Here is a 22,387-nt window from a genome sequence, read left to right on the forward strand (position 1 = left end):
AGCGGGATTTAAGTTGAATAAGATGAAAACTAAGGTTTTAGAGAAAAATCTAACAGTGATTGAGAGAGAGGTTTCAGAAGGAGACAGGATTAACATTGGTTAAGAAAGTGAAATACCTAGGGGTTTATATTGTGAAGGTGTGACGTAGCTAATTGGATTGGACCCCAATTGTTGTTGTTGTTTAGTCGTTTAGTCGTGTCCGACTCTTCGTGACCCCATGGACCAGAGAACGCCAGGACCCCAATTAGCCGTAGCTAATCGGACTGCAGCCCGGCACACTTCCCTCTAGCTGCCTCCTTGCTGCGCCGATCCTCCGTCCGCCACAATTGCAGAGTAATAACACAGCGTGCTGTTGCTCCCCGGTGTTTAGAAGATCAAACACACTTAGACATTAGTGTGTTTATATCTCAGTCTTTATTCAAGCAGTAAAACAATAAAAGAGAACTCTCCTGGATTTCCCCGGACTCAGAGCGCTCATGTTGCTTCCGTCTCTTTCGGAAACAGAGACAAAGAGGCAGTGGAATAAAGCCACTCCCTCAAGTCACGCCTCAGGAATGGAGAGACGTCACCCAGAACTCCTTAACCCTGTGAGTTCTGAAACTAGCCACATCTAAGAACTTCTAAGAATGTGAATTTATTTAAAGACAATTATGAAAAATGCTGGATGGAAGTGAAAAAGGATTTAGAAATATGGTCAAATTTGAAGTTATCATTGCTAGGCCGAATTGCTGTGATAAAAATGAATGTATTGCCAAGGATGTTGTTTTTGTTTCAAACATTGCAAATTTTGGATAAAATGGATTGTTTCAAGAAGTGGCAGAGAGATATTTCCAGATTTGTCTGGCAGGGCAAGAAGCTTCGAATAAAATTTAAGATATTAACTGATGCTAAAGAAAGGGGTGGATTTGCCCTGCCAGACCTTAAACTTTACTATGAATCAGCTTCTATGAATCTGTCTTCTCTTCTGTGATCTCCTCTGTCACACGGCCTTCCTCTGGGCCCTGGCCTGCTCTCTTGTAATGCTAGCTGCCATGGGGTAGCCTCGGGTCTGGACTGGCCTCCTCCACGTGTCCTTGCCCTCCTGGTGCGCTCCTACCTGTCCTTGGAGGTGGCGGCTGTGGCATGGCAAGGTTGGGGCTCCCCTCTTTTTTCTCCTTCCTCTTTCTCTCTCTTCCTTCTCCTTCTCCTCTCCTCCTTCTCCCTGCCTTGGCTCCGGCGTTTTCCTGGCCCTGGAGCGCCGCTGGGCAGTCGGACTGCTGGCCGGGTGCTCTTGCTCCCGGCTTGATTTGGGTCATGGGGGGAGCAGCGGTTCCCCCTGTTGACCTGCTGGGGGTCCTCGGTTCCCCCTCGGCAGTGGCACCCGCCATTTTGCCTCACTTGAAGTGTCTTGTGCTGCTGAACCAATCACGCAACATTCATTCCCTACTAATAAATCTACAACACTTAAAATATAAATCCTGGGACATTAAATGAAATCCTGGGACATTCCAGGGATAGATTTTGTCCGGAACAGATGCGTGAATCTGGGGACTGTCCCCGGGAAACGGGGACGTCTGTTAACCACACTCTAGACCAACCCCCTGCATTGCAGGAATTTCAGCTCTGAATGTGCCTTGGGAGCCCTGGGCTGGGTTTCCCCAGCTACTCTGGGCAGCTCCCAAACAGAACACTAAAAACAGAATAAAACATTGAAAACTTCCCTAAACAGGGCTGCCTTCAGATGTCTTATAAACGTCAGATAGTTGTTTATCTCTTTGACATCTGGTGGGAGGGCGTTCCACAGGGTGGGTGTCCCTACCAAGAAGGCCCTCTGCCTGCTTCTCTAACTTTGCTTCTCACATTGAGGTAACTGCCAGAAGGCCCTCAGAGCAGGACCTCAGTGTCCAGGCTGAACGATGGGAGTGGAGATGCTCCTTCAGGTATACTGGGCCGTTGAGGGCTTTAAAGGTCAGCACCAACACTTTGAATTGTGCTTGGAAACGTCCTGGGAGCCAATGTAGATCTTTCAGGACTGGCGTTATATGGTCCTGGCAGCCGCTCCCAGTCACCAGTCTAGCTGTTGGATTCTGGATTAGTTGTAGTTTCTGGGTGACCTTCCAAGGTAGCCCCACGTAGAGTGCATGGCAGTAGTCCAAGCGGGAGATAACTAGAGCATGCACCACTCTGGCGAGACAGTCCGTGGGCAGGGAGGGTCTCAGCCTGCGTACCAGATGGAGCTGGTAGACAGCTGCCCTGGACACAGAATTAACCTTCACCTCCATGGACAGCTGTGAGTCCAAATTGACTCCCAGGCTGTGCACCTGGTCTTCTAGGGGCAGTTAACCCATTCAGGACCAGGGAGTCCCCCCTACCTGCCCGTACCCTGAAAACAGGACTTCTGTCTTGTCGGGATTCAGCCTCAGTCTGCTAGCCACCATCCGTAGTGATCCATAGCTGCCATCCATAGATGACGGCATCATGATCCTGGCAGTTTTCTGCTCAATTCCTTTGCTAAGGACCTTAGAGTGACATTTGCCTCTTTTGCAGCCGCCACATGCCGGGTCTTGACATCCTGATGCAGACAGAGGCTGGCTAAGATTATGATAGATGAAAAATAATTCATTTTTTGGGCGGGGTCCTCATTTCTGGCCTAGTTTGGCAGGCCCACTTTGGCTAGGGGAATCCTGGACTGGCAGTGGCTCTGTCGCAGGAACCCCCCCCCCCCCAATCATTCAGTTTGTACAAACTTCACACACACTCACACTCACACACTATATACGCTACGCTTCTGTTATAAATTCATAGAAAATCAACCATACATTGGATCGAGAGCCAGTGTGGTGTAGTGGTTAAGAGCGGTAGTCTCGTAATCTGGGGAACCGGGTTCGCGTCTCCGCTCCTCCACATGCAGCTGCTGGGGGACCTTGGGCCAGTCACACTTCTCTGAAGTCTCTCAGCCCCACTCACCTCACAGAGTGTTTGTTGTGGGGGAGGAAGGGAAAGGAGAATGTTAGCCGCTTTGAGACTCCTTAAAAGGGAGTGAAAGGCGGGATATCAAATCCAAACTCTTCTTCTTCTTCTTCTTCATCTGCACCGTTCCACTTTTATTTTACTCCATGAAGGAAGGAGTACAAAATGGGGAAGGTTTGATATAGGGCAGCCATATTGCCTTCACCATCCCAGCACATCCACAGGAGCCCTGCCCAGTTGCTATGCCAACCCTGATTGTCCTAGACAGAAGACCATCAAGATCACAAAGAACTTGCATATAGGAGTGCATTCAGGACTGGAACAAAGGACAATGATCAGATCTTCCCTCTGGGGGCAGGAAACTGCAAACTCCCCTCTGTCACCTGGAAAATACTCATGGGGAGGGGGAAAGGGGGAAACAGCCAGGTGACAGGACACTCAGGTTACCTCCACAACTCCTCCCTCAACCCCTCCTTTTTGTGATGTAGTTGTGATGTAGTCTTAAGGGTGTAGTTTGGGGGATTAGTAACCAATAAAAGTTGGGGTCTTCTTTTGTTCTGGACTTCCACTTTGCTTCACCTTGTTGCAGGTGGGAGTCCTGTCGCGACAGTATCCAATAAAGGCCAAGCCTACAGGCTGCTGTTTTGCTCCAAGTTATCCTGGTTGGTGTCTTTGTTTTTGTCCAAGGGAGCCCTCGGATTTCTCCGTTAACAGCTCTCAATGGCCAGCTGGCTCAGTGGTTAGAGGCATCCAGATGGGACTCTTGCTGGCCTTCTGCCACTTTGGAACAAGTCTCCACATGAGACAGTTTGGGGGGAGAGAGAGTCGGAGGGGTTGGAGGGAGGGAGAAGTGGCTCTGATCTGAGTGGATCCTCCGCTCTGAGGAGAATATCTATGGAGCCAGAGGAAGGAGCCTCACAGCTGAGATGGGGAGACCATGTTGAGCGTCTGGAGGGAGTGAAGCTGGAGGGAGAAGCTGTGGGAAGACTCTCCTCTTCTTCTTCTGGGGTCTCCTTCCAGTCAGGAGGAGAGAGATCTTCTAGGAAAAGGAGATTCCCAAGTCCGTGGCCAGGGCTGAGAGGATCCCCTGGGTCTGGCATACGAAGGAAAATACCTCAGGGGAACCCAGGAAAAGTGGCCCCTCGCTGTGAAGGAAGCTGGGCTGTGTCAAAAGTACCTCACGGAAAGACCCCTCATAACTAAGTTCGGGGGTGAGAGAGAAGCAGCAGAAAGAGAGTTCAGCCTTTCACCACCTATTCTGGAAACCTGAACATCTCCCTGAAGTGTGACAACTGATTTTGAGAGGAGGGAGTTGAAGAGAAGCTGTGCCTGCAGAACTGTGTTTAATCCTGAGACATTTAGCTGAAGTAATAAGTTAACTTCTATCTGAAAGAACACATCTCTTGTTTTCACTTTGTTTCACCATTCTCTTTTTTTTTTGTAAATAAAGCTTTCCTTATCTGATTATCTCCTGCCAGAGACTCCCTGGATTGCAGTTTCCCTCACACAAAGTAGCCTGTGGGAAATCGTAGACATCTGTCCAATCTTCATCATCATCCTTTTATTTTATTTTATTTGTAACCTTTCCATCGTTAAAACAATGCTCAAGGCAGCTTACAACATGATAGGCAAAGGGCCTTCTCGGTCGGTGGTGGCGCCTCTTCTGTGGAACGCCCTCCCATCGGATGTCAAAGAAATAAACAACTCTCTGACGTTTAGAAGACTCCTGAAGGCAGCCCTGTTCAGGGAAGTTTTTAGTGATTGATTCAAGATGAGAATAGGATTTATTTATTTTGAACTTCGCTCGGTTCCTCCTTGGTAGCCAGCGCCATTATTTAAGCAGTGCTGGAACCCAGGCCCCGCTGCCTTGAGGGACATCTAAGAGCAGTTGAGCAGGGGAAAGGTCTCCCTTGGGAGGTGGGGGACTCTCCTTCCTTGGAGGTTTCCAAGCAGAGATCGGACGGCCATCTGCCATGGATGCTTGAGCTGAGATTCCTGCATTGCTGGGGGTTGGACTAGATGACCCTAGGATCCCCTCCTATCTCTCCACTCCTGAATTCCAGGAGGAGCTTCCTTGTCTCCTGCAAAGCCCTTTTCCCTGCAAGCTCTTCCTCTGGTTTCCGGCCAATGGAAGGAGATGCTCAGAGTGTTATGTATTGGCCACCAGGAATATCGTGTACAGTGGTACCTCGGGTTACGAACCTAATTTGTTCCGGAGGTCCGTTCTTAACCTGAAACTGTTCTTAACCTGAAGCACCACTTTAGCTAATGGGGCCTCCTGCTGCCGTCACGCCGCTGGAGCACGATTTGTGTTCTCATCCTGAAGCGAAGTTCTTAATCCAAGGTACTTTTGTTGGGTTGGCGGAGTCTGTAACCTGAGGCGTCTGCAACCTGATGCGTTTGTAACCTGAGGTATCACTGTATATAGTTTTCACTCAGGTCCACGTCAGTTACTTTAGGCGGGAAACCCTGGGTGTTACTGCTACAATGTTGACAGCTTATAAAAGCCGGCCAGCTGAGCTGTTTGCTGTCCAGTTCTGTTCCAGCTTACAAATAAAGAGCTGCTTTGGAGAAATCGCTGCATCGTCTCCCCGCTATTGAACACAGAGCCCAGCCAAGAGCCAAAATCCCCCCCCCCCAAAGCACACCTTGCCATAGGCCGAGCCAGGGGGCAGCTGCCCCCTTAGAGCCATTAAAAAGAACAGAAATGAATAGAGATCAGAGTTCTGCCCTGGCTAAGTGAGTGTGCAATGCAGGGGGGGGGGGCTGAGCTGGGGGGGACTGGCACTGCAAGGGTTAAAGGGAACCGAGCTGCCTTCCTAGAGAGGCCAGGATGAGGTTTCCGGCTTCCCAGGCAGCAAGGTCCCTCTTCTTCCTTAGTCGTGTCCTCCTCTTCGTCCCCCCCCCGGGACCCCCCTCTCTTTCCCAGCATCAGGGTCTTTGCCAGGGAGGCTTCTCTTCTCAGAGCCCAATTCTGGGAGAGAGCGAGAGAGGGCTGAGCTGGGGGGGGGGGACTGGCCATGCAAGGGTTAAAGGGAAGTGAGCTGCCTTCCTAGAGAGGACAGGAAGCAAGGGGGGGCAGGTCCTCCAGAGCCAGCCCCCTCCCTCCCCAGTGCTTTCCTGCAAGGAAGGGGGGTGTTGCTTTGTGTCTCTGCTGCAAGGGCTGCCTCGCCGTCCCTCCTGGGATCTGGTGAGTCTCCCCTCTCTCTCTCTGGGATCTGGTGGGGGTCCCAGGGCTGCAGCAGGGGAGGGGGCCTGGGGGGCCTGATCTGCTCCTGCAGGGGGGGACCCCAAGTCAGGGACGGGAGGGTCCTGCCAGGGAGGGGCCAGGGCTGCCACGCTCTCCTTCCTGCAGATCAGAGGATCCCAAACTCAGTTGGCCTTCCGCCCCCCCCCCTCAGAAAAACAATGACTCTCCCACGAAATCTCCTTCTTTAAACAAAGGAGTCCCATTGCACAACAGAGGAAACATCTGCAAATGGTTTTCCAAAGCTGGACGAGGAGGTGGACTAGACACCCCCTCAAAAAAAAAGGTGGGAGAGAAAGGCCAGGGATAAAGAGAGGGATTCCAGCCCAGAGTCTGGCTGCTGCATTGGGGACCAGTTTCCCCGTGTCTCCCAGGGCAGCTCCCCACGGAGGCCACGGCAGCAATCCCCTCGCACCCAGAGCAGGGCATCCCAGGACCACATCCTCTCTCTGTCCCAAAGGGATTGTTGCTGGAAATGGGCGCTGCTACTCCCTGAGCCTCCAGGGACCTGGGCATCAATGGCTGTGTGTGTGTTAAGCCATCTAAGAGAATAATAATAATAAATTAGCTGCCTAAATTCCAAAGGAGATGTATTTGGCCCTCAGGGGGTTGAACAGATGTATACCTGGCCCTCAAGAGAAAGAAAAAGGGACCCCACCCCAGGGGTCAGTCTTGAGAGCGGCAGAGAGTCCAAGTGCAAGAAAAGGAGACGGAAGCAGGGGAGTGGGGGTGGGGGGAGCAACTCCTGAGGACCCCCAGGTGAGGACCCCCACTAGAGCCAAGCATCCATTTTCCACTAGATACAAATGACTCCTTTGTCAGTCAGTTCTGACTTCATGCATTTACTTTAGTGAAGCTTTTATTGTTTGATGCATTACTGTATTTTAATATTTTGTTGGAAGCCGCCAAGAGTGGCTGGGGAAGCCCAGCCAGATGGGTGGGGCATAAATAAATTATTATTATTATGATTTATTTACTGGAAGGCATGAGCAAGCAGGCTGATTCACATCAAAAAAACACTTCCGTTGCCTCCACAATTTGCACTGCAATCTTCCCTCTAGGAGGGCTAGAGTATGGTTACCAGATATTTTTCAATGAATCCGGGGACACTTTTTTTGGGGGGGGGGAAGTTGAGTAGCAACAGGGAGTCAGTAGTGGGGATGGTGAGGCAAAAGACCCTGGCTCCCTCTCCTTCTGCCAGAAGCCCCCCTCCCTGCTTGTCTCTCACAGCCAGGAGACGTCCGAAAATGGAGGAGCAAAGGCAGGCTGCACACTTAATTTACGGAAGCATTTAATGTTTGTTGAATTACTGTATTTTAATATTTTGTTGGAAGTCTCCCAGAGTGGCTGGGGAACACCAGCCAGGTGGGTGGGATATTATTATTATTATTATTATTATTATTATTATTATTATTATTATTATTACTAGTTGTTGTTGTTGTTGTTGTTGTTGTTGTCAATTGAATTGATATACCAACCTTCATCAAAAGATCTCAGGAACATTGAAAACATAGGACTCATAAAAAGTATACAAATGATAATAAGGATAAAGGGACCCCTGACCATTAGGTCCAGATGTGGCCGACTCTGGGGTTGCGGCGTTCATCTCGCTTTATTGGCTAGGTTGGCAGGAGCAGGGACCGAGCAACAGGAGCTTACCCCGTCACGGGGATTCGAACCGCCGACCTTCTGATTGGCAAGTCCTAGGCTCTGTTGTTTAACCCACAGCGCCACCCGCGTCCCTTATACAAATGATACATCACCTCAAATCCTTTGATCAGGTAAGTTTTCTCCTTTCGAAAGAGGCAGGTGGAATCTCCACATTTGTTAAGAGAATAAAGTTGAAAGGCTAGTGAAATATGGGGAACCAAGAGCATCTGCTTGGCATGCAGTGTTGTTGTTGTTGTTGTTGTTGTTATTTACTGGAAGGCAGGAGCAGCCAGGCTGATTCACATCACATAAATCCTTGCCTCCACATTGTGCATTGCAATCTTCCTTCTTGGAGGGCTAGAGTATGGTTACCAGATATTTTTCAATGAATCCAGGGACACTCCCCCCCCCCAAGCTGAGTAGCAACAGGGAGTCAGTAGTGGGGATGGTGAGGCAAAGGACCCTGGCTCCCTCTCCTTCTGCTTGTCTCTCCGAGCCAGGAGACGTCTGACAATGGAGGAGCAAAGGCAGGCTGCACGCTGGCGCACTGTTTCGCTTGCCAGAAACTCCAGAGAGGAGGCGGCTTGGAAAGCTGTGGGGAGCCAGGGGCTGACTCAGTATTGATCCAGGCAGAACTCCAATGTATAGTTAGCAGAGTGAACATGTAAAGACGTTACAGGAACCCCCCAAAATAGGCCAGAGGCAATTGTATTTCATCTGGCAGAGCTTTAACTGTTACTGAAGGCAAATGAGGATACGGGTCCCAAATCCAAAACGTTCGGAATTGGCCCTCTCCATCAGAAATCCAGTTGCAGCAGACTTAACCTAAACTTACCACAACTTATAATAAGTCTAAACCTTAACATTCAGCATACTATGTACAGAACACCAGAGGGAAGAGAGAGAGAGAGAGAGAGAGAGAAAGTGAAACCCAGTCTCCTTCTGGCCTCTTCTTATAGTCAGCATGACCTTGACAGAAGAGATGACGGAACCACTTTAACCCAGCTGTACTCAGCTTCTCTGAAGGAATAACCCAAACATCAGGAACCTTCTGCTTGTTTCTTTGATGCAGAGAAGCTTCCGGAACCCTCTTGAATTAAATAGTATAGGAAATATCAATATCAGATCCATACTTTCTGCATTAAGAAATACAAACTGACAGACCCTCAGGGAATGAGCTGCTGTTGTCATGAGGCCCGAAACTCAGCCAAGATTGTGAATATCGTGTTCTTGCTGATAAAGAGTTAACTCCGGCTGTGAAGTGTGGGATTTCCTGCCCAGATAACTCTGTGACACCAGCCTTCTGAATGTCGCCAGTAGGATTCATCTGTAGTTGCAGTTTTCATGGAATCCTAGAGTTGAAAGGGACCCCAAGGGTCATCAAGTCCCACCCCCCGCATTGCAGGAATCTCAGCTAGATCCTCCAAGACAGATGGACATCCAAACTAGGCTTCTTGTATTTCTATAATCATCGTTGTTTGTTGTTGTTTAGTCGTTTAGTCGTGTCCGACTCTTCGTGACCCCATGGACCAGAGAACCCCAGGCACCTCTGTCCTCCACTGCCTCCCGCAGTTTGGTCAAACTCATGCTGGTAACCTCGAAAACACTATCCAACCATCTCGTCCTCTGCCGTCCCCTTCTCCTTGTGCCCTCCATCTTTCCCAACATCAGGGTCTTCTCCAGGGAGTCTTCTCTTCTCATGAGGTGGCCAAAGTACTGGAGCCTCAGCTTCACAATCTGTCCTTCCAGTGAGCACTCAGGGTTGATTTCCTTCAGTATGGAGAGGTTTGATCTTCTTGCAGTCCATGGGACTCTCAAGAGTCTCCTCCAGCACCACAATTCAAAAGCATCCATTCTTCGGCGATCAGCCTTCTTTATGGTCCAGCTCTCACTTCCATACATCACTACTGGGAAAACCATAGCTTTAACTATACGAACCTTTGTTGGCAAGGTGATGTCTCTACTTCTCAAGATGCTGTCTAGGCCTGTCATTGCCCTTCTCCCAAGAAGCAGGCGTCTTTTAATTTCGTGGCTGCTGTCACCATCTGCAGTGATCATTGAGCCCAAGAAAGTAAAATCTCTCACTACCTCCATTTCTTCCCCTTCTATTTGCCAGGAGGTGATGGGACCAGTGGCCATGATCTTCGTTTTTTTGATGTTGAGCTTCAGACCATATTTTGCGCTCTCCTCTTTCACCCTCATTAAAAGGTTCTTTAATTCCTCCTCACTTTCTGCCATCAAGGTTGTGTCATCTGCATATCTGAGGTTGTTGATATTTCTTCCGGCAATCTTAATTCCGGCTAGGGATTCATCCAGCCCAGCCTTTTGCATGATGAATTCTGCATATAAGTTAAATAAGCAGGGAGACAAAATACAGCCTTGTCGTACTCCTTTCCCAATTTTGAACCAATCAGTTGTTCCATATCCAGTTCTAACTGTAGCTTCTTGTCCCACAAAGAGATTTCTCAGGAGACAGATGAGGTGATCTGGCACTCCCATTTCTTTAAGAACTTGCCATAGTTTGCTGTGGTCGACACAGTCAAAGGCTTTTGCATAGTCAATGAAGCAGAAGTAGATGTCTTTCTGGAACTCTCTAGCTTTCTCCATAATCCAGCGCATGTTTGCAATTTGGTCTCTGGTTCCTCTGCCTCTTCTAAATCCAGCTTGCACTTCTGGGAGTTCTCGGTCCACATACTGCTTGAGCCTTCCTTGTAGAATTTTAAGCATAACCTTGCTAGCGTGTGAAATGAGTGCAATTGTGCGGTAGTTGGAGCATTCTTTGGTACTGCCCTTCTTTGGGATTGGGATGTAGACTGATCTTCTCCAATCTTCTGGCCACTGCTGAGTTTTCCAAACTTGCTGGCATATTGAGTGTAGCACCTTAACAGCATCATCTTTCAAAATTTTAAATAGTTCAGCTGGAATACCATCACTTCCACTGGCCTTGTTATTTGCAGTGCTTTCTAAGGCCCATTTGACTTCACTTTCCAGGATGTCTGGCTCAAGGTCAGCAACCACACTACCTGGGGTATACGAGACATCCATTTCTTTCTGGTATAATTCCTCTGTGTATTCTTGCCACCTCTTCTTGATGTCTTCTGCTTCTGTTAGGTCCTTTCCACTTTTGTCCTTTATTATGGAAATCTTTGTACGAAATGTTCCTTTCATATCTCCAATTTTCTTGAACAGATCTCTGGTTCTTCCCATTCTATTGCTTTCCTCTATTTCTTTGCATTGCTCGTTTAAGAAGGACTTCTTGTCTCTCCTTGCTATTCTTTGGAAATCTGCATTCAATTTCCTGTATCTTTCACCATCTCCCTCGCATTTTTTTTGCCTTCTCTCCCCTGCTATTTGTAAGGCCTCATTGGACAGCCACTTTGCTTTCTTGCATTTCCTTTTCATTGGGATGGTTTTCGTTGCTGCCTCCTGTATAATGTTACGAGCCGCCATCCATAGTTCTTCAGGCACTCTGTCCACCAAATCTAAATCCTTAAACCTGTTCCTCACTTCCACTGTGTATTCATGAGGGATTTGACTTAGATTGTATCTTACCGGCCCAGTGGTTTTTCCTACTTTCTTCAGTTTAAGCTTGAATTTTGCTATAAAAAGCTGATGATCTGAGCCACAGTCAGCTCCAGGTCTTGTTTTTGCTGACTGTATAGAGCTTCTCCATCTATGGCTGCAGAGAATATAATCAATCTGATTTCGATGCTGCCCATCTGGTGATGTCCATGTGTAGAGTCGTCTCTTGTGTTGTTGGAAAAGCGTGTTTGTGATGACCAGCTTGTTCTCTTGACAGAACTCTATTAGCCTTTGCCCTGCTTCATTTTGATCTCCAAGGCCAAACTTGCCAGTTGTTCCTTTTATCTCTTGACTCCCTACTTTAGCATTCCATTCCCCTATAATGAGAAGAACATCCTTCTTTGGTGTCACTTCTATAAGGTCTTGTAAGTCTTCATAGAATTGGTCAATTTCAGTTTCTTCAGCACCAGTAGTTGGTGCATAAACTTGGATTACTGTGATGTTAAAAGGTCTGCCTTGGATTCGTATCGAGATCATTCTATCATTTTTGAGATTGCATCCCAGTACAGCGTTCGCCACTCTTTTGTTGACTATGAGGGCCACTCCATTTCTTTTACGGGTTTCTTGCCCACAGTAGTAGATATGATGGTCATCCGAACTGAATTCACCCATTCCCATCCATTTTAGTTCACTGATGCCCAGGATGTCAATATTTATTCTTGCCATCTCATTTTTGACCACCTCCAACTTACCCAGGTTCATGGTTCTTACATTCCAGGTTCCTATGCAATATTTTTCTTTACAGCATTGGACTTTCCTTTCGCTTCCAGGCATATCCGCAACTGAGCGTCCTTTCGGCTTTGGCCCAGCCACTTCATCAGCTCTGGATCTACTTGTACTTGCCCTCCGCTCTTCCCCAGTAGCATGTTGGACGCCTTCCGACCTGAGGGGCTCATCTTCCAGCGTCATATCTTTTATATGCCTGTTGTCTTTGTCCATGGAGTTTTCTTGGCAGGGATACTGGAGTGGCTTGCCGGTTCCTCCTCCAGGTGGATCACGTTTGGTCAAAACTCTCCACTATGACCTGTCCATCTTGGATGCCCTGCTCGGCATAGTTCATAGCTTCTCTGAGTTCTTCAAGCCCCTTCGCCACGGCAAGGCAGTGATCCATGAAGGGGTCTATAATCATCACTGAGTGCTAAAATAGGCTTCTAAGCAGTGGACAAACGAGAACAAATAGAGGCCAGGATTCACCTAGCCCTCCCCATCCGCTGCAAAATATAGCCTGCCCCCCCACTCCTCGATGCCCCCATGAACCCCTTGAATTTGCCTCTAGGGCACTGGGAGGGATCCTCCCCAGAACAGCTGACAAGGAGAGGAGAAAGTGGATCCTTCCATCAGGGAAACTGGAATGCTTGCGTAGGCAGAATAACGTGGAAAACACAAGGCGGAGTACAAAGATGAATACCCAGAATAAAAGAATTCCATTAAAGCATTAAAATAAGCATCCATAATAAAAATGTGCAGCAAAGCAATCCTACTGAAACAACGCAGCAGTTAAGAGGAAGGAAATAACAGAGCATTGTGTAGCAGATCATATTGATCCTGTTTCAGAGGAGGGCATTTCCCTTTTTCTTTTAGGGTCCAGTTTGCTTTGAAGACATCTCTGTTTGTTTCACGGACGAGGAGTGGGCGTTGCTGGATCCTGACCAGAGAGCTCTGCACAAGGGCATCATGGAGGAGAATCGTGGGATCGTGGCCTCTCTTGGTAAGGCTTCCTGTTGGGATCGTCCTATCTGCCTGGAAATTCAAAAAATACCTTTATGTGATAAACCTTGTATATTTTCACAGAGCTCAGCAGCGCCCCCTACAACACCTGGGAATCTAACACCTCCACAATAAACCTTGAGCAGCTGTGATGGGATGATGAGCTGCTTGTGCGTAAAGCTTAGTCCCTCAGAGTTTGGCCTGATTATCAAAGCTCTGTCTATAGCGGAGCCCCTTAAGCATGACTCCCTCAATCGCTGGCAGAATCCGACAGTGGGCGTTTGCGGAATCTCTTCCAACATAAAAGCTCCTTAACGGAAACGCGTCTTCGGGATTCTCGGCGCGACAGTTTCCGGCGAGGGGTGGGTGTCCCTATAGGAGGTCCTGAAACTTCCCCACTGTTTTCGCTGGAAGTGTCTCTGAGCCATCCCTCCGACTCACTTTCCCTCGGAGCTCCTTCTCTCCCCCTGCTGGTTCCCTCCTCTGCTGCTAAGTCTCTCCTAGCCTCCGTGAGCCCTTCCACCACCTGCCCTTCCGATGGCAGCTCCCTGACATCCACCTCCCCTCCAGGGGCCCCTTCACCCCCTCCCGTCCCTTCCTCCATGGGCAGTGAGGATGCAAAACCCCGGAAAGAACCTCCCTCATCTTCTGAAGTCTCGAACACTTCCCTCCACCGGTTGCCGTCCCTTGTCCCCGAGTACTCCTCCTCATCGGAGTCTACTCCTTCTTCCAGCTCCGATTCTGGGAACCCTTCGAACTCCTCTTCCTCGTCGGTGGTGCCAAAATGTTCCCTCCGGAACCTCATTACAGACTGAGGTTTCCTCGGGAACCGTTGATGAAACGTTTCTATTAAAACCTCGTCATTGACTTCCTCTGCAGTTACCCAGGTGTTTTCTGACTCTGGTTCCCCTTCCCAAGCTACCAAATACTCCACCTGATTACCCTTCCACCTGGAGTCAATGATTTCCGCCACATGGCTGTTGCGTTCCCTTTCTTCTATGACTGGTCCCTGTGTGAACACCCCTTCACGTCCCCCCCTGTACGGTGACAGCAATGACCTGTGGAATACTGGGTGTAGTTTCATGTGGTTCGGTAACCTGAGTTTGAACGCCACTGGATTGACCTGTTGTATGACCTCAAATGGTCCCAATCTTTTGGGTCTCAATTTCTTACAACCCCCTTTGAACGGCAACCCTTGGGTTGATAGCCACACCTGGTCCCCCACCCTTATGGTTTCACCTTCCCTTCTGTTCCTGTCTGCCTGCTTCTTGTATTCGTCTTTGGCCCTTTCTAGGTTGAGTTGGAGCTGACAATGGATCGCTTCCATCTCTTCTACAAAATGTTCTGCTGCCGGGACGCTCCATCTTTCCCCTCCTTCCCCTGGAAATGCCCTGGGATGACACCCATAGTTGGCCAAAAAGGGACTCATCCCTGTGGACACATTCTCCGCATTATTGTAGGCAAATTCTGCCAGAGCCAACTTTTCTACCCAATCATTTTCTCTGTCATTGACATAATACCTCAAGTATTGTTGGAGGATACTGTTTGCTCTTTCCGCCTGCCCGTTGGTTTCAGGGTGTCGGGCAGTCGAAAGATTAACCTCTACGTGCAGTAAGCTCATGAGCTTCCTCCAGAACCTGGACGTAAATTGTTTCCCTCGGTCTGAGACCACCCTCAAGGGGGCGCCATGCAACCTAAAAATGTGTTCTACAAACAACTTGGCTGTCTCTTCTGCCGTGACCGCATGTGAGCATGCTACAAAGTGGCACATCTTGGTTAACAGGTCTACTACAACCATGATGGCTTTTTTTCCCTTGGATTTCGGCAGATCCGTCATAAAATCTATGGATACTGCCTCCCATGGTCGTTCTGGTGTGGGTAGTGGTTCCAATAACCCCGCCGGTGCCCGCCTCTCCCCTTTTGCTCGCTGGCATCGGTCACACCCTCTTACATACTCCCGTACATCTTCCCGCACCTTGGGCCACCAAAACTCCCTGGTAACCAACCACATGGTTTTGTGTTGCCCGAAGTGCCCCGCTGTGGGGCTGTCGTGCAACTGTTTGAGTACCCTCCCCCTCAATTCTCCTTTGGGTATTGTCAGGGTTTCAGGGACAGAGAGCGAGGGGGAGGGGTCCCAGGGCGACGAGGAAGAGGACGACGACGACCCGAGGTTGTCAGTGAGTCCGTCAAGTGAATCCGAGGATTCCCAAAAGGGAGCCCCCCTGGTCAGGCCAAGGGGCAGTAGAGAGGGAGGCAGTCAGAAGCAGGGGAACGAAGGGGAAATCCCCAGTGGGGGCTGGAGATCGGGACCGGCCTCTCCGTCGGAACGGAGTGAAGGGGGTGGAGTTGCCAGTGTGTCAGAAAGAGCAGAACAGGAAGCAGAGAGGGGAAGGAGTTCGGAGCAAAACGTTCTGCCGGAAGGGGAGGAGTGTAGTACCGAGAGTAGCGTAACGGTCGAAAGGAAGGTCAGAGGCAACGTACGCGCGCCAAGTTCAAATGTGGAGGCGCGCGGAAATGAGGAGAGCCCTGAGGAGGAGCCTGGTCCCAAAGCACGAAGGAGGGGGGAGCAGGCGGCAGAAGACTCAGCCTCGGGGGAGTCCCGGAGGGAGGGAGCACAGGGGGGCAGGAAGACCCTGCGGAAAAGGAAAGAGAGGAAAAGGTGGGGCAGTACAAGCCTCTTAAGCTGGTGCAGGGGCGGGACTGACTCAGAGGGGACTTCTAACATCTAAGGGTAACAGATGCGGAGCCACGGAGCTTGGATGTAACGACAACAATGTTCTTCAATAAAACCTTTTGTATATAACTTGGACTGGACTTTGGTCTCTTGTGAGCTGGGACCTCGGGTGGCTCTGACAGGTATATACAGTGCCCCTTTGTAATACAATGCCCCGTTCCTTTCCTCAAACCCTCCTGGGTTCTCTCCCTCCCTCCGGAGTCCTCTGAGCTTATCCTGGGCGTATTCATCATTCTCAGTTCCCTCTACCAGTTCTCTTTGCCCCACCAATGCCGCCCCACACACCCAGTGGTCCTCTGGGATGATATGTCTCTCTTCTGGCGCTCCCTCCCCCTCCAAATATTCTGGTTTTCGGGAGAGAGCGTCCGCCCTGACGTTTTCTGGGCCTGGCACGTAACAAATTTCAAAGTGGAATTTGGAGAACTCCTGGGCCCATCTCACTTGTCGTTGGTTGAGTACTCGTGCCGTTCTCCAATACTCTAGATTCTTGTGGTCAGTGCACACTTGGACTTTGTGTTGTGCACCAATTAGTAAGTGCCGCCATCTTCGGAACGCTTCATGAATGGCGAGTAGTTCTCGGTCATACACGGTGTAGTTCCTCTCGGATTTATTCAACTTTTGCGAGAAGAAGGCACACGGTCTTCACTCCGACTCACTCTTCCCCGGCTGCAGAAGCACCGCCCCTACCGCCCGGTCTGATGCATCAGTTTCTACTCTCATCGGTTTTTGTAGATCCACATGCAGGAGCTGTTCTTCAGACGCGAACGCTTTCTTTAGCTCTTCGAACGCTCGCTGCGCCTCTACCGTCCAAACAAATTTCTTCTTGCTGCTGAGACAATCAGTGATGGGAGCCATCAAGTGGGCAAAGTTCTTGATGAACTTCCGATAGAAGTTTCCAAACCCTAGGAACCTTTGCACATCCTTCTTCGTTTTCGGGGTCTTCCATTCCAGTACCGCCTGAACCTTGCCGGGATCCATGGCCAATCCCTTGTCTGACAAGCGGTACCCCAGGAATTCCACCTCCTTGGTATGAAACTGACACTTCTCCAGTTTCACCCACAGCTGGTTTGCTTGCAGCTTGCCCAGTACTTCCCGGACGTCCCGTACATGCTGCTCCTCGTTCTCTGAGTATACCAACACGTCATCTAAGAAGGCCACGCAATTCTTGTAAAGCAAAGGTCCCAGGACGTGGTTCATGAATGATTGAAAACAGGCTGAGCCTGCTTGTAGACCGAAGGGCATAACGAGATACTCAAAAGCCCCTAAAGGGGTGAACATGGTGGTTTTCCATTCATCCCCCTTCCTCATCCGTATCAGGTTATACGCCCCCCTCAGGTCCAGTTTGGTAAAAATCTTTCCCTTCCTCACTCGGGTCAAAATGTCATCAATTCTGGGCATAGGGAAAGCCACTGGTTCTGACACGGCATTCAGGGCCCTGTAATCCACTACAAGCCTGGGTTTATCCGTGTTTTTTTTGTCCACAAAAAACACTGGGCTGCCCCCCACCGCTCTTGACTCTCTGATGAAACCCCGTTTCAGGTTTTTGTCAATGAACTCCCTTAACTCCTGCATCTCCCTATCGGACATGGCGTACAGCTTGCCCACTGGCAGCTGGGCCCCAGGGAGTAGGTTGATTTGACAGTCAAAGGGTCTATGCGGGGGCAGTTTATCTGCTTCTCTTTCGCTGAAGACGTTACCCAGGTCGGCGTATTGTCGGGGCACCTTCCCTTTATCAGTTACTTTCATCCCTGCTAGAGTGGCCTTGGCTCCTTCCTGAGCCTTCCCCTCCTTGCAGTGTTCTAGGCAATGTGCTGACCCAAAGGAAACTACCCGCTGGTGCCATCCCACTAGCGGATCATGCAGCGCTAGCCAGCTCATCCCCAAAATAATGGGCGCTCCTCCCAAGGTGGCCACATTAAACGCTATCAGTTCTGTGTGTCTTGCCACCTTCATTATCATTGGGACAGTCTGTTGGTTAACTTCTCCCCCCAACAGCTCCCTCCCATCAATCGTGGTCACCTGCAAAGGGTTACTTAAAGGGATAGTCTGTATCTGGTGTTCGGCTGCAAACTCCTTACTCATAAAATTACAGGAGCTGCCTGAGTCCAATAGCGCCTTTATCTTTAGTGGGTGTCCGTTTGGCAGCTCTAGCAACACCTCTATTACAAGCGCTGGTCTTGGGGGCTCCGGCGTGGGCACATTCACTGCTCTTTGGCCTGGCTGCTGTGCCCCGATGGTGGCAGCCAGGCGTTGGCTTTTACTTGCTCCTTAACCCCCTCCTCCTCCCCCCCAACAGCTCCCGCCATCCCTTGCCATTCCTTTCTTTGCGGGCAGACTCTGGCAAAGTAACCTGGCTGTTGGCAGAGAAAACATTTATTGGCGCTCTTTCCCTCCTTCTTCCGCCCTTCATTGGGGTTTGAAACTGCGCGCGCGCGCGCTGTTCCAATTTCCATCGGTTCTACTGGCGGGGAATGCTTCTCTGGAATCTCTGGAATGCGGAAATCCCTCCAACGTTCCCCTTTCCCTTCCCGCTTCTCCAAAGCTCTCGCCTCCTGGCGTGCTCCTATGGCCAGCGTGGATTTGGTCAGCTGGTCCATAGACTCCGCCCTGGGCGCCCGGGAAAGTTCGTCCTTCACCGCCAAAGATAGCCCTTCTTTGAACAGCATTTGTATCGGTTCCGCCGACAGGTCCCACCCCAATTTATGGATCAACATGGTGAACTCAGTCCAGTACTCATGGACAGATCGGTTCCCCTGTTTACACGCCATTAACTGTCTGCGCACCACTCCCTGCTCAATCTCGCAGGAAAACATCAGATCCATGGTGCGAAAAAACTTCCTCGAGTCCTTTAGGGCGTCATTATTCGCTGCCATCAGGGGCCTCACCCAGTCTTTCGCCCCCCCCCCTTCGAGATGCCCAATCACAAACGCTACCCTCGATTCCTCATCGGGAAAGTCATCAAACTGCAGATTGAGGGCATATTGCATCTCTGTCCTAAAGGCTTGATAGTTTCTGGGATCACCCCCAAACTTTTGTACCAATCCTGGCACCTTCCTTGCGAGTGGGGTGGTTTTTCCCTTTTCTGCATCCTGAGCCCGCCTCTCCTCGAGCCTCGCCATTTGCAGCGCTAGCTGGACTTCCAACACCCTGTACCTTTCTTCCAGGCTTGGACCCGCTCCAGCTCCTCCTGCGTCTCCGGCTCCTGTTGGGTTGCTCATGATGCCTCTCCTTGCACAAGCGGCTTTCAGGGACTGTCGGATTGCTGTGATGGGATGATGAGCTGCTTGTGCGTAAAGCTTAGTCCCTCAGAGTTTGGCCTGATTATCAAAGCTCTGTCTATAGCGGAGCCCCTTAAGCATGACTCCCTCAATCGCTGGCAGAATCCGACAGTGGGCGTTTGCGGAATCTCTTCCAACCCTGCTAGTGATGTTACTTGCTTACAATAACCTTTCAGATATCGTATTACTCCAACCCTTTTGGAATACTTAATCGTGCTGGTTTTGAATTTTTCCTGTCAGTGTCACCAGATTTGCAAAGTCCATCATTTTCATATGCCAATCCTCTAACAGAAATTCTCACCATGTCAATTAATACTGAGTTTGGGAAACTTTAGCTTTAATTCTGGCCTTGCAACGTCTTCCCATGGAGTGAAGCAAGTTTCTTAGTTCTGCAGCTGTAATAACATGAAACCAAGATGGAATTATTGCCTCTGTTAATTGGGCTTTATTGCTGGGTTCCTTCTGACTAACAAGTTTCTTTAGTTGGCTCCATAGATTTCTGATTGGGTTAAGGTCTGGGCTATTCCCAGGCCATTCCAGCAGTGGAATTGATTATCTTGAAACCACCTTTTGCACACAGCAGCAACATGACATGGAGCTGAATCCTGCTGAAATAGAAAATAAAAATGAATCAGTAAATATTTATATAAATATATCTAAATGCTTCAGTATCTGGGGAAAGATCACATGTGGAACGCTTCAGTTTGGGCTCAAGTATTTCATTTATGTATTTTGGAGCATTTACATTCCGTTTTATGCCACAAATTCTGCCCCCACCTTTTGCTGCCATACAACCCCAGATCATCACACTATCTGGGTGTTTCACGGTCGGTGTAATGCAAGTAGGATATAAATCAGGGGTCGGCAAGCCTTACCCCGTCTGGGCCAGTTCACTCCCACAAACCGGATCCGTGGGTAAGATCACGCGCATGAGTGCGATCTCTCCTGTCTGCATCTCTGCAGAAGTGATTGCCGGCGTCGCAGAAGTGAGTCCCTGTGCTGCGCTGCCCCGGTTTAGCGCAGCACATGGGAACATGCTGAGCAGATGGCTCGGTTCGGGGGGCCGCTCGTGGGCCGCTTTTGGCCCATAGGCCACAGATTGCCAACCCCTGATGCAAATCTCTGATTCTTCTCCTCGCATATTTCATGCCATCAGTACCAAGCAAGGAGATTTGGGTCTCATCGCTCCAAATAACACTGTCCCATTGTTCTGCTGTCCAGTTACCATGGGTTGTAGCACAGTTTAATCTTTTCCACCTTTGCTTGAGAGATAATGGCTTTTCCCTTGGAATTCTAACATTTAGATCACTCCTTGCACTCAACTTCACATTACATTGTGCCATGTCATCTTGTAAACACCCAGATGATTTCCTTTTTTAATATATATATATAAATTTTTTATTAAGGTTTTTACATTACAAAAAATAAAAAGAAAATGAAGAAAAAAGAAAAAAGAAAGAAAAAATACAAAGTAAAAATTGTTAAAAACAATCGATCTTTCCATCACATTATTTTTCATTAACTTGTTTCTCGGACCTCCTCATACCTCCCTTTTTTGTATTCCAGATCAAATTATTAATTCAACAATTTCTTTCCCTCTTTACGCTATCCAAATCTTATTTTTAAATTATTACAATCTTGAATTTTTACTTATATAAACCCATTTTTTCATATTCTTTTAACCCATTACAACTAGAAACCACTTAATTCCAATCCAACATTATTCTAACATTCATTAATTTTACAGTGTCTCTGTAAGTAGTCTTTAAATTTCTTCCAGTCTTCTTCCACTGACTCTTCTCCCTGATCTCGTATCCTGCCAGTCATTTCTGCTAGTTCCATGTAGTCCATCACCTTCATCTGCCATTCTTCCAAAGTGGGTAGATCTTGTGTCTTCCAATATTTTGCAATAAGTATTCTTGCTGCCATTGTGGCATACATAAAGAAAGTTCTATCCTTCTTTAACACCGATTGGTCAACTATGCCCAGAAGAAAGGCCTCTGGTTTCTTCAAAGGGGTATATTTAAATACCTTTTTCAGTTCATTATATATCATCTCCCAGAAAGCCTTAATCCTTGGGCATGTCCACCAAAGATGAAAAAATGTGCCTTCATTTTCTCTACATTTCCAACATTTATTATCGGGCACATGATAATTTTTTGCAAGCTTGACTGGGGTCATGTACCACCTATAAATCATTTTCATAATATTCTCTCTTAAGGCATTACATGCCGTAAACTTCATACCTGTGGTCCATAACTGTTCCCAGTCAGCAAACATGATATTATGTCCAACATCTTGTGCCCATTTAATCATAGCGGATTTAACCGTTTCATCCTGAGTGTTCCATTTCAACAGCAAGTTATACATTCTTGACAAATTCTTAATTTTGGGTTCTAGCAATTCTGTTTCTAATTTTGATTTTCCCACCTGGAAGCCAATTTTCTTGTCCAAATTATATGCTTCCATTATCTGATGGTAATGAAACCAGTCTCACACTTTATCTTTTAATTTCCCTCAAACTCTGCAGTTTCAATCTATCTCCTTCTTGTTCCAAAATTTCCCAATATTTCGGCCACTTGGCCTCCATATTGAGCCTTTTCAGAGCTTTCGCTTCCATCGGTGACAGCCACCAGATAATTTTCTTCTGTCACGTTCGCAGTCTCTCCATTTTCAATCGTCACTTGCTGTTGTGCACCTTTTCCTGCCTTTACCAGTCTGATTTTGTAGTAACTGAGTCTCCTTATACCTCTTCAAAAATTTGGAAATGCCAGCTTTTGTTACGTTTCCCCCAATCTTGCTTCTAATTTCTCCATAACTATAGCCTTGTTCACTTAATAGTACTATTTTACATTGCTTTATGGTTGACCAGTCAACTCTTTGTGCCATTTTAAAATTTTTATCATGTTCTGCAAACTCGCTAAATGAAAGAACACAAAAGAACCAACAACAACTTGATAGCAATCACATAACACACTGACAAAACAAAATTTTAAAAATCCTTCCAGTAGCACTTTAGAGACCAACAAAGTTTGCTGTTGGTATGAGCTTTCGTGTGCATGCACACTTCTTCAGATACCAGCTCCTACCAATAACAAACTTAGTTGCTCTCTAAGGTGCTACTGGAAGGAATTTTTTTATTTTGTTTCGGCTAAGAAAGATCAACACGGCTACCTACCTGTAACACTGACAAAAGTCAACCTAAGCAAGTTTGCTTCCTTTTTCTGGTTATTTGGCTAT

General features: G+C 48.3%; 1 protein-coding gene across 4 annotated transcripts in view; it reads left to right on the plus strand.

The window, feature by feature from the left end:
* The window catches only part of LOC310843356 (uncharacterized protein), a 141,929-nt gene that overhangs the window by 110,872 nt on the left and 8,670 nt on the right, over nucleotides 1-22,387 (plus strand). For all 4 annotated transcript variants that reach the window (XM_083736618.1, XM_083736616.1, XM_083736617.1 and 1 more), the window contains one exon: nucleotides 13,010-13,136. In XM_083736618.1, the coding sequence (XP_083592744.1) occupies nucleotides 13,010-13,136 (127 nt within the window). The remainder of the gene's footprint in view (nucleotides 1-13,009; nucleotides 13,137-22,387) is intronic.

This window comes from Podarcis gaigeae (genome assembly GCF_964106915.1).
Source record: "Podarcis gaigeae genome assembly, chromosome: 4".
Taxonomy (NCBI): Eukaryota; Metazoa; Chordata; class Lepidosauria; order Squamata; family Lacertidae; genus Podarcis; species Podarcis gaigeae.